The following is a 12,762-nucleotide window of genomic DNA, read 5'->3' as shown; positions in this document are numbered from 1 at the left end:
TGCCCTTTGTCAGATGGGTAGATTGCAAAAATTTTTTCCCATTCTGTTGGTTGCCGGTTCACTCTAATGATGGTTTCCTTTGCTGTACAGAAGCTCTGGAGTTTAATTAGATCCCTTTTTTCTATTTTTGCTTTTTTGCCAATGCTTTTGGTGTTTTAGTCATGAAGTCCTTGCCTATGCCTATGTCCTGGATGGTTTTGCCTAGGTTTTCTTCAAGGGTTTTTATGGTGTTAGTTCTTATGTTTAAGCCTTTAATTCATCTGGAGTTAATTTTAGTGTAAGGTGTCAGGAAGGGGTCCAGTTTCTGCTTTCTGCACATGGCTAGCCAGTCTTCCCAAGGCCATTTATTAAACAGGGAATCCTTTCCCCATTGCTCGTTTTTGTCGGGTTTGTCAAAGATCAGATGGTTGTAGATGTGTGGCATTGTCTGCGAGGCCTCTGTTCTGTTCCATTGGTCTATATCTCTGTTTTGGTACCAGTACCATGTTGTTTTGATTATTGTAGCCTTGCAGTATAGTTTGAAGTCAGGTAGCATGATGCCTCCAGCTTTCTTCTTTTTGCTTAGAATTGTCTTGGCTATGTGGCCCCTCTTTTGCTTCCATATGAAGTTTAAGATGGTTTTTTCAGTTCTGTAAAGAGGGTCATAGGTAGCTTGATGGGGATAGTGTTGAATCTGTAAAGTACTTTGGGCAGTAGGGCTGTTTTCACAATATTGATTCTTCCTAACCATGAGCATGGAACGTTTTTCCATCTGTTTGTGTCTTCTCTTATTTCCTTGATCAGTGGTTTGTAGTTCTCCTTGAAGAGGTCCTTTACATCCTTTGTTAGTTGTATCACTAGGTATTTTATTCTCTTTGTAGCAATTGTGAATGGCAGCTCGTTCTTGATTTGGCTCTCTTTAAGTCTGTTTTTGGTGTATAGGAATGCTTGTGATTTCTGCACATTGATTTTGTATCCTGAGACTTTGCTGAAGTTGCTTATCAGTTTTAGGAGATTTTGGGCTGAGACGATGGGGTCTTCTAAATATATGGTCATGTCGTCTGCAAATAGAGACAATTTGACTTCCTCCTTTCCTAATTGAATACGCTTTATTTCTTTTTCTTGCCTGATTGCTCTGTCTAGAACTTCTAATACTATATTAAATAGGAGTGGTGAGAGAGGGCATCCTTGTCTAGTGCCACATTTCAAAGGAAATGCTTCCAGTTTTTGCCCATTCAGTATGATATTGGCTGTGGGTTTGTTGTAAATAGCTTTTATTATTTTGAGATACTTTTCATTGATACCTAGTTTATTGAGAGTTTTTAGCATAAAGGGCTGTTGAATTTTGTCGAAGGCCTTCTGTGCATCTGTTGAGACGATCATGTGGTTTTGTCTTTGGTTCTGTTTATGTGGTAGATTGCATTTATAGACTTGTGTATGTTGAACCAGCCTTGCATCCTGGAATGAAGCCTACTTGATTGTAGTGGATAAGCTTTTTGATGTGCTACTACACTCAGTTTGCCAGTATTTTATTGAAGATGTTTGCATCTGTGTTCATCATGAATATTGGCCTGAAGTTTTCTTTTTTCGTTGAGTCTCTGCCAGGTTTTGGAATCAGGATGATGTTGGTCTCATAAAATGATTTGCAAAGGATTCCCTCTTTTTGTATTGTTTGGAATAGTTTCAGAAGGAGTAGTACCAGCTCCTCTTTGTCTGTCTGGTAGAATTCAGCTGTGAACCCATCTTGACCTGGACTTTTTTTGGGGGGTAGGCTATTAATTGCTGCTTCAACTTCAGCCCTTGTTATTGGTCTATTCAGGGTTTCAACTTCTTCCTGGTTTAGGCTTGAGAGTGTACAAGTGTCCAGGAATTTATCCATTTCTTCCAGGTTTCCTGGTTTATGTGCATAGAGTTGTTTATAGTAATCTCTGATGGTAGTTTGTATTTCCGTGAAATTGATGGTGATATCCCCTTTTTTGTTTTTTTTAATTGCATCTATTTGATTCTTCTCTCTTTTCTTTTTGTTAGTCTGGCTATCGGTCTGTCTGTTTTGTTGATCTTTTCAAAAACCCGGCTCCTGGATTTATTGATTTTTTTTGAAGGGTTTTTTATATCTCTATCTCCTTCAGTTCTGCTCAGATCTTAGTTATTTCTTCTCTTCTGCTAGCTTTTGAGTTTTTTTGATCTTGCTCCTCTAGCTCTTTCAATTTTGGTGATAGGGTTTCGATTTTAGATCTTTCCTTGCTTCTCATGTGGGCATTTATTGCTACAAATTTCCCTCTAGACACTGCTTTAAATGTGTCGCAGAGATTCTGGTACGTTGTGTCTTCGTTCTCATTGGTTTCTAAGAGCGTCTTTATTTCTGCCTTCATTTCATTGTGTATACAGTCAACATTCAAGAGCCAGTTGTTCACAGTTTCCATGAAGTTGTGCAGTTCTGAATTAGTTTCTTAATCCTGAGTTCTAATTTGATTGCACTGTAGTCTGAGAGACTGTTTGTTATGATTTCTCTTCTTTTGCATTTGCTGAGGAGTGATTTACTTCCAGTTATGTGGTCAGTTTTGGAGAAGGTGTGATGTGGTGCTAAGAAGAATGTATATTCTCTGGATTTGGGGTGGAGAGTTCTGTGGATGTCTAATAGGTTTCCTTGGTCCAGATCTGAGTTCAAGTCCTTGATATCCTTGTTAATTTTCTGTGTCATTGATCTGTCTAATATTGACAGTGGAGTGTTAAAGCCTCGCACTATTATTGTGTGGGAGTCTAAGTCTCTTTGTAGGTCTTTAAGAATTTGCTTTATGTATCTGGGTGGTCCTGTATCGGGTGCGTATATATTTAGGATTGTTAGCTCTTCTTGTTGCATTGATCCTTTTACCATTATGTAATGCCCTTCTTTGTCTCTTTGGTTCTTTGTTGGTTTAAAGTCTATTTTATCAGAGACTAGGATTGCAACTCCTGCTTTTTTTGCTTTCCCTTTGCTTGGTAAATCTTCCTTCATCCCTTTATTTTGAGCCTATGTGTATCCTTGCATGTGAGGTGGGTTTTTTGGATACAGCACACTGATGGGTTTTGACTTTTTATCCAATTTGCCAGTCTGTGTCTATTGAGTGGGGCATTTAGCCCATTTACATTTAAGGTTAATATTGTTATGTATGAATTTGATCCTGCCATTTTGATACTAGCTGGTTGTTTTGCCCATTAGTTGATACAGTTTCTTCATTGTGTCGATGCTTTTTACCATTTGGTACATTTTTGGAGTGGGTGGTACTGGTTGTTCCTTTCTGTGTTTAGTGCTTCTTTCAGGAGCTCTTGTAAGGCAGGCCTGGTGGTGACGAACTCTCTCAGCATTTGCTTGTTTATAAAGGATTTTATTTCTCCTTCACTTATGAAGCTTAGTTTTGCTGGATATGAAATTCTAGGTTGAAAGTTCTTTTCTTTAAGGAAGTTGAATATTGGCCCCCACTCTCTTCTGGCTTGTAGGGTTTCTGCCGAGAGATCTGATGTGAGTCTGAAGGGCTTCCCTTTGTGGGTAACACGACCTTTCTCTCTGGCTGTCCTTAGCATTTTTTTCTTCATTTCAACCCTGGTGAATCTGACGATTATGTGCCTTGGGGTTGTTGTTCTTGAGCAATATCTTTGTAGTGTTCTCTGTAGTTCCTGGACTTGAATATTGGCCTGCCTTGATAGGTTGGGGAAGTTCTCCTGTATAATATCCTGAAGAGTGTTTTCCACCTTGGATTCATTCTCCCCGTCACATTCAGGTATACGTATCAAACGTAGATTAGGTCTTTTCACACAATCCCATATTTCTTGGAGGCTTTGTTCATTTATTTTCACTCTTTTTTCTCTAATCTTGTCCTCTCATTTTATTTCATTGAGTTGATCTTCAATCTCTGATATCCTTTCTTCTGCTTGGTTGATTCGGCTATTAAAACTTGCATATGCTTCGCGAAGTTCTCTTGTTGTGTTTTTCAGCTCCATCAGGTCATTTATATTCTCTCTAAGCTGTTTATTCCTGTTAGCATTTTGTCAAACCTTTTTTCAAAGTTCTTAGTTTCTTTGCATTGGGTTAGAACATGTTATTTTATCTCACATAAGTTTGTTATTACTCACCTTCTGAAGCCTGTTTCTGTCAATTCATCAGACTCATTCTCCATCCAGCCTTGTTCCTTTGCTGGTGAGGAGTTGTGATCCCTTAGAGGAGGCGAGGCATTCTGGTTTTGGGTGTTTTCATCCTTTTTTTGCTGGTTTCTTCCCATCTTTGTGGATTTATCTACCTGTGGTCTTTGTAGTTGGTGACTTTTGAATGGGGTCTCTGAGTGGATATCCTTTTTGTTGGTGATGAAGTTATTTCTTTCTGTTTTTTTGTTTTTCTTCTAATGGTCAGGCCCCTCTGCTGTAGGACAGCTGGAGGTCCACTCTAGACTCTGCTTGCCTGGGGATCAGCTGTGGCGGCCACAGAACAGTAAGGGTTGCTGCCAGTTTCTTCTGTTATCTTAATCCCAGAAGGATAGCTACCAGATGTCAGCCTGAGCTTTACTTTATGAGGTTTCTCTGTGGATACACAGGGGTTAGGGAGCTGCTTGAGGAGACAGTCTGACCCTTATAGGAACTCAGCTGCTGAGCTGTGAGCTCCGTTGTTTTGTTCAGAATTGCTGGGCAGGTACGTTTAAGTCTGCTGCAGCAGAACTCATAACTGCCTTTTTTCCCAGGTGCTCTATCTTGGGAAGGTGGGTCTTTATTTATAAGTTCCTGACATGCTGCTGCGTTTTTTCAGAGCTGCCCTTCCCAGCTAGGAGGTAGCCTAGTCACAGTCTGCCAGCAGAGGAGTTGCTGAGCTGCCATGGGCTCTTCCCAGCTGCTGTGTGAACTTCCTTGCGGTTTTGTTTATAGAGGTATAGTTAGAACTGCCTCAGTAATGGCAGTCTGCTTAGTAATGGCCGACTGCCTCTGTAATGGCAGACTGCCTTGGTAGTGGCAGACTGCCTTGGCAATGGCAGATGCCCTTCCTCCCACAGAGTGGGACCGTCTTGGGTCCAGCTGCACTTGTGAAACTCTCAATCCTGAGCATTTCATATTGCTGGTCTTTGTAGGGATGGGACCCGCTGAGCCAGATCACCTGGCTCCTTGTTTCAGCCCGCCTTTTTTCAGTTGAATGGGTGGCTCTGTCTCCCAGGTGTTGCAGGTGCCAGTTGAAATGGCCGCCCAGATTTGTGTGAGTTTTTGTGCAGAGACCTGCTGCGTTGGCTGAAACAGCTGTGCTGGAGACTTGTAGTGCTTTTCAGCCTGGGAATCTCCTGGTCTTTGGGCAGTAATACCTCGTTTGGAAATGCGATCATCACTCACTGTCTGCGTTGTTCTCGCTGGGAGCTGCACTCCAGAGCTGTTCCTATTTGGCCATCACTATCCATTGTGATTCTGAAATATCCTTGGTGACTCAAAATACTTTTCCATTGCCTGGGGCTGCTTTGGTGGCTTTCCTTCACACTTAAAATCCAACCCCCTGACTCTGACTTAGGGGGCCCTTTGTGTCATCTCCCGACTCTCCCTTGCTGACTTTACTCTGGACCTGCGTGTTCTTCCTTGGCCATGGTGAGCTCACAGCCTCTAACTGGAATGCTGTGCATCCTCATCCTTGAGGGTCCCTCCTTGACCTCATTGAGGTCTCTTCTCACAGTGCCTCCCCTGACTACATTCCAGCTCTCTTCTCTACTTACTCTTCATAGACCTTACTAATAGCTGAAATTAATATTTTTTTCACTTGTCTCATTCACTGTCTTCCCCACCAGAATTTAAACTCTACTAGATTACAAACCCTAGTAGGGTTTGGAGCAGGGTGTATGTCCTGTTTGTCTAATTTCTTTATTCTCAGCACCTAGAACAGGGTCTACGTAGTAGGTGCTCAAAAAAGAGTGAACTTGAGCAAGGCATTTAATGACACATTTGAATACCATGTGTCACATTATCTTGGCACACAAAATGTTGAGAAGATGTTGGCAAGTTGTTGGTCAAAGGATGCAAAATTTCAGTTAGATAGAATAAGTTCAAGGGATCTCTCTGTGCAACATAGTGACTATAGTTAATGACAATGTATTTTATTCTTCAAAATTGCCTAGAGAATAGGTTTTATGTGTTCTCGCTGAGGGAATGTGTTCTCTTTCCAGGTCCACAAGGGGGCGTAGTTTTAAGGGCAAGAACTGCCCAGTGCCATTCCCCTCTCCCATGTCTCTCCATCCTGGATGGGAAAGGGTCAAAAGTTAATCACTCCAGTGGAAGTTTAAGGGAACTCTTTTCATTGGCCAGGGAACTTGGAGAAGGTGGGAATTCCCCCCATGTTAAAAGTCTCTGTTTTCCTCTTCTGGGCAGATTTACCCCCTGGGGTCCCCTTCTGCACTCTTCGTGGAAGCCTTTTTCTCTCTCCTTTCTCTTTTTCTTTACCTAAATAAATCACATTCTGCAAACACTGTTTTGGGGTTCTTGAGATAGCAGGAGACCAAGAGCCTGGAGCCCACCAGGAAGTGAGTTGAGTGCTCTCCTGAACCCCAAAACCCCAACATCACCACACAAAATGAATATGTGAAGCAATACAAATGTTAGTTAGCTTGGCTTAGCCATTCTGTAATATATACATATTTTAAACAACATACTGTTTTGGGGGGGTTTTCTTGGATATAGGGTCTTGCTCTGTCACCTTAGGTGGAGTGCGGTGGCACTATTATCATAGCTCATTGCAGTCTCCAACTCTTGGGTTCAGGCAATCCTCCCACCTCAGCCTCCCAAGTAGCTAGGACTCCAGCCCTGTGCCACCACACTCAGCTAATTTTTTCAATTTTTATTAATATTTTTAAAGAGATGATGTCTTGCTGTATTGCCTGGGCTGGTCTTGAACTCTTGGCCTCAAGTCATGCACCTCTCCCTCCCAAAGTGCTGGGATTACAGGTGTGAGCCACCACACCTGGCCAAATATATACAATTTTTATTTGTCAATTAAAATAAATAAATAAATACATACAACTTGGAAAAAATGTTCAAAAGGCAAGTAATTCTGTATAATCCGTTTGCCAATAAAAGACCATAGTTGTATATGACCCTCCTGCCTTAGTCTTCAGGTGTATTTATAGCTGCCATTTCATGTTAATAGCTGGCACCTAGTGTGCAGGACCACCCCTCCAGGGTTAATTGGCTTGTTTCTTTTCTCCTAAGCATGACAGACGACGTTTCCTTAAAGATGTCCTTCATGGTAATTAAGAAACCCCGAGATCTCTTGCATTACCTCTTGCCTCTTTTTCAACATGCCCAGTACCAAAGGCATGACAGCCAAGAGAGTGGGCAGCATTTGAACGTTTTTCAAAAATAAAACCTTGGTATATAAAATACATTAGAGAATTCAGAAGGCCAAATGAGTTAAGTATACTGAAAAGTAAGACCTAGATAGATAAGAGACAGTTGGGAGGCCAAGGCAGGTGTATCATCTGAGGTCAGGAGTTCGAGGCCAACATGGTGAAACTCTGTCTCTACTAAAAATACAAAAAAAAAAAATTAGCCGGCAGTGGTGGTGCGTGCCTGTGATCCCAGCTACTTGGGAGGCTGAGGCAATAGAATCGCTTGAACCCAGGAAGCAGAAATTGCAGTAAGCCAAGATTGCACCACTGCACTCCAGCCTGGGCCACAGGGAGAGACTCCGTTAAAAAAAAAAAAAAAAAAGACAGTAAAAGTACCTCCTCAATAAATAGTTTTAACCTTTAACCAAACTGTATTGTTCTTCTTCATTAGCATTTGCAAGGTTTCTTCTCAGACTCCACATCATTCAACATTTTGATGGATATGTTATTTATCAAAGGCAAATATGAAAGTAAGTACTGCAGTTTCTATTTGCTGAAAAATTCTGCTGTTTGCTGGTGTAGGAATTAGGGGGAAAATGAGTCATGCAGAAATGATTCTTATATTCTTGATAAGTGGCTGAATTATGGAGACCTAATGAAGTTTGAAAACATTGCATTGCGTGTCATCACTTAAACTAAATATCTCAGATTTTACTTATGCTAAAATTGTAAAGCAGCTTTTAAAATATTAGTTCTTCCTGTATGACCGGATAGTTTATTTTAACATTTAGTTAATTACTAAATGACTTTGAGAAATAGCTTTTATTTTGTCAAAATACACTTTTCAGTTGATGGTGCTGAACAGATGAGAGCTTTTGGGGGCCAGCAGTAGAGGAACTCTGGCTAACTCCGCGATCCACTCTTCGCTTTTGGCAGGTGCTTTGGAAGTATTGCTAGAGATGAAAAACCAAGATGTGAAGTTCACCATAGATACCTATGTTCTTGCTTTTGCAATTTGCTACAAACTGGTAAGATTCTTTCCCCTTAACTTTGAGAGCATTGTGGGCAGTCTTTGAGAGAGGATTTTTTTTTTCTCTCTTCAAATAAAATTCAGTTCCTCTCAAGTCTGTTTTCCATCTGGTGCAAATGTTTTAATTTTAAATGTATTCATTTTTAGAAAACTTGAGTTAGCCATATCAGACAGTTTTGTCATGGGAAAAGTAATTTTTTCATCTTTCACTCTTCTCTGGTGATTGTGTAGATAGTGAGAACAAGAGGCAATGTGTTGGATTCAGGCTCTGCTTTAAAGCCATGTCTTATGCTGAACTCCGCTAGATCCATCTTCCCTGTTGTCCCCTTCTATAGAAATCTTAGCTTCCTTCATTGGTAAACTCAAGGATGACTTTGTCCTCATCTATGAAGTTTTTTGTAATCACCAAAATTGGAAGTGATGTTTGTCACCTCCAGATATCCCTTATTTATGCTCTATTTGTATCACTTCCCTGGTACTTTTGACATAGCCTAATGTTGTACTTGGCAGATCCACTTTCCATTCTCCCTACTTGAGTGTGAGCTCCTTAAGGCTTCTTTGTATCCCACCACATAACACAGTGCCTGGTATCCAGTTGTTTTTTAATAAATGTAGGTGACATGAAAATGAACTCTGAGGACAGAGACCATGACTTACAAGTTCTTTTATCAATACGAAAAGTTAACCGGGCATGGTGCCTATAATCCCAGCTACTTGGGAGGCTGAGGCAGGAGAATCACTTTAACCCAGGAGGTGGAGGTTGTAGTGAGCTGAGGTCACGCCACTGCATTCAGCCTGGGCAACAAGAGTGAAACTCTGTCTCAAAAAAAAAAAGTTATTTTGTCATTACTGTACCAGGATTATTTCTTGCCCATAGAAACTATTTCTTCAGTGTTTAGTTTAGTAACTGAATGATAACTGAAATTGTGAAATGGTCAGTGTTTAATGTATTACTATTGTCATTCGTGTCATTTAGACATTGTTAACCTGGCACACAAAACCTCTTTATACTGAAAACAAAGGAACACCAAGCGAAGTGGAAGAACATGGGCTGCTGAAAAACACCCATGAAGGGTGTAGCAATACCAGTTTTCCAAAACGGGGGGACAGCTGGGTTATGGTGGAAAGAAAACCAACCGGAAATTGAGAAGCTTGGGGTCTAGTTGCAACTTTGGTATTAACTGGCTTATGTAGCTTAGAACTCATCACCTATCTCATTTTACAAATGAGAGGGTTAGATTTGGCCTTTTTTTAAAATAAAAGGCCAGATAGTAAATATTTTAGGCTTTGGGAGCCACATACGTCTCTGCCTCATATGATCTCTGTCCTCTCTGTCCCATATTTGTTGTTTTTGTTTTTACAGGCCTTTAAAAATGTTAGTCATTCTTAGCTTTGGCTACATTTAGCCTGAGGGTCATAGCTTGCTGACCTCTGGATTCAGTAATTCTTTCCATTCATACCATTCTATGATTCTAGGAGGCCAGAAAACCACACAGCACTAGAGCATCACTTACTCAGCATTGCAATTCCCAGTCTTCCTGTATTCTACTTAGGGATGCCTCCTTGAGTGTATACTGCAGTGAAGAGAATTAAAATTTTACTTAGAGACTGAATGAGGTGGCTCATGCCTATAATCCCAGTACTTTGGGAGGCTGAGGTGGGTGGACCAGCTTGGCCAACATGGTGAAACCCCATCTCTACTAAAAATACAAAAATTAGCTAGGTGTGGTGGCACATACCTATAATCCCAGCTACTTTGGAGGCTGAGACAAAAGAATCATTTGAACCCAGGAGGCAGAGCTTGCAGTGAGCCAAGATCATGCCATTGAACTCCGGCATGGGCAACAGAGTGAGACTCTGTCTCAAAAAAAAATTAATAAATTCTACTTAGGAAAGGCCAGAGGACTTTTCTCCCCTGTGCCATGTCTGAGAATAACTTGTTTCACCCAGTGGAAATGAGTTGAAAAAGTGATCTGGTCAGCTAGTACAAATTCCACATCAATGCTGGCCCTCTCTCATCCCATTTGGACTTTATTTTGACAAGAGTTGCAACTTAGTATTGACAGATGACATAGATGCACAGCCAGGCTGCTCTCATAAACCTAATACCCCGCAGCATGCATAAAGGAAGAGGATTTGGTTTTACCCCTCCTGTTTTTATGTCATTCACATTCTTGGATTTTTTTTTTAAGGTTTCTATTTTCATGGGATTCTTTTATAATGTAAGTTCAAATTAGTGTTGATGTTTTCAAATATTTGACATATGAATATTTTTAGATTGGAAATTCCCCCAGGAAAAGTTTCCTTGTGTTGTTGAACCTTATTCTGGTAAAAACTGCCCCAATTCAGAAAATTGAAAATGAGCTTTAAAAATAAATTAATTTAGATTTGAGCTGCTAACATATCAGTAGCCTGATCTATTTGCAAATAGTCTCTATGTGGGGCTTAATCTTTTAAGTGGCTTGAGGGAGGCTGTAGGAAATCCTTACAAAAGGAACTCTAAATACTGAGAACTATTAATCATTTTATTGAACTTAAAGGTTTATGACATTAATCGAACAATCCTGTCTCCTCACAGAATAGCCCTGAGTCTTTTAAAATCTGTACTATATTAAGAGAAGAAGCCCTACTCAAAGGAGAAATTCTCTCCAGGAGAGCATCCTGTTTCGCTGTGGCATTAGCTCTGAATCAGGTAAAGCTTTGGGGTGCACGTAAGTAAATTGGGAGTGGCCAGGACTTTACTACTTTCATGTGTCTTTGCTTTTATTTTCTTCCTTCTGACTGTATCACAAAGAAGTAGTCCCAATAAAGAGACCAATGCCCTTGTTGCTATGGAAACCTATAATCTATACATATAACTGCAAAGAATGTCTTCATTTGCAATTGGGAACCTAACATGCATTTCTAAATAGAAGGGTAGAGAAATTTCTCAAGTAATTAAAAGGAAAATTGCAGATCATCAGTTTATGTTGTAACGTTCTCAGAGAACAGTTTAGTTTAATGCTTTCCAAAGTTGAATTTGCCTCAGATGAATGAGGACTGCTGAGTCAGTCCATTGTAGACGTGGTATCCATCATATATTTCATAGTTATACCCAACTACTACTGTTATTGGGGTAAGTCTTTAGTGATCTTTTAGCCTCATTCCCCTGACTGGACAGATGGAGGTAGCAGAGACCCAGAGATAAGAGGGGAGCTCCCTAAGGTCCTGCCTCAGTGATGGACAGAGTTAGTGCTGGAACCCTGGAACACCCTCTCTTGGAAGAGCCTCTCCTCTGAGATTTCCTGTTCCAAGGCCTAAAAAATATGAAATGCTTTACATGTTAGTAAAAGGAAACTTTATAGCAGAAAAGTAATAGCCAAGCCAGGTTATTTTCCTGGCAGGTAAAATATAGCTGGAGAACTCTTATTATTAATTAAAAATCAAAATATGAGGGTGATCCATTTCTATATACTGCTGGGAAGAGTCACTGAAGAACAAAGGCTTAAGAGATTATATACTTACCATGCCTCCACTGGGTCAAGAACATTTCTTTAACTTTCTAAGTTTCCCTTGGTATCCAGGGGAATTATTTTGTCTTCTTAATCTGTCATGAGGTGAGTGAGGTCTCTTCTAAGGTATGTGTTTTTCTTTCTTTGTGTAGCTCCTGTAGTTTTTCTTTATGTGCAAGTTATACTGTTTGGTGCACAGATACATCATCACTGTAACGTCATCATTGTAAATCCCTCACTTTAGCACTATAAAGTGCCTGTCTAGGTCATGTGTTCTGCTTTTGCCCTGAATTCAACCTTATCCAATATTAATATCTCCACCCCTCTTTTTCCTTTGTTCTTATCAGGTGTGCATTTGCCTGATGTACAGCTTTTCCTGTCCCTTATTTTTGCAATCTTTCTGAATTGTTTTGTTTTAGCTGTATGTCTTATATACTACATAAATGTCTATGTTGCTTTGTAATATGATGCTAATCTTTTAATATCTGTTTATATTCATATGACATATATTTGATCTTAGGTCTCATTTGATACTTTCTGTTTCTATAATTTTTTCTACTATTTTATGCCATGTGGTTATTTTCTCTAGTTGGTATTTTTGTTCTAGTGGTGACTTAAAAACCATAGTTTTGCTTTTCTTAATTCTCTAATTCTTTTATAATACCTGTTAATTCCCTAATATAAGTAATGGTGAAATTGGTATTTCACTTTGATAGTGCTCACTTTACTCTGAAATGTACTTGATTTGTCAGTTTTAAGTGATATTTTTTGGGCCACTGATAATAAAGATAAGGAAATGGGAATGCATTCCCTACCTCTCATGTCTTTCCCTTCTGTTTCTAACTTTTGTTAGTGTTAATATTGCTTTGTTGTCCAAGCATGTAACATTTACACTCTGTTCTATAGCCTCACTCCCCACTTGTTAGTTCTATGTGTAGTTAAA

At 40.0% G+C, this 12,762-nt stretch overlaps 1 protein-coding gene across 4 annotated transcripts in view; it reads left to right on the top strand.

Moving 5' to 3' along the window:
• PTCD2 (pentatricopeptide repeat domain 2) overlaps window positions 1–12,762 on the top strand; it is a 45,191-nt gene that overhangs the window by 15,045 nt on the left and 17,384 nt on the right. For 2 of the 4 annotated variants that reach the window (XM_032278808.1, XM_032278807.1), the window contains exons 5-7: window positions 7,750–7,828; window positions 8,235–8,326; window positions 10,907–11,020. In XM_032278808.1, coding sequence (XP_032134699.1) covers window positions 7,750–7,828; window positions 8,235–8,326; window positions 10,907–11,020 — 285 coding nt within the window. The remainder of the gene's footprint in view (window positions 1–7,749; window positions 7,829–8,234; window positions 8,327–10,906; window positions 11,021–12,762) is intronic. The other 2 variants (XM_032278811.1, XM_032278810.1) reach the window with 2 other exon arrangements.

The sequence above is a fragment of the Sapajus apella genome, unplaced genomic scaffold (assembly GCF_009761245.1).
Source record: "Sapajus apella isolate SASKATOON/1434 unplaced genomic scaffold, GSC_monkey_1.0 scaffold1, whole genome shotgun sequence".
NCBI lineage: Eukaryota > Metazoa > Chordata > Mammalia > Primates > Cebidae > Sapajus > Sapajus apella.
The sequence above is the reverse complement of the archived record's forward strand: the minus strand, read 5'-3'. Positions and strand labels throughout refer to the sequence as shown.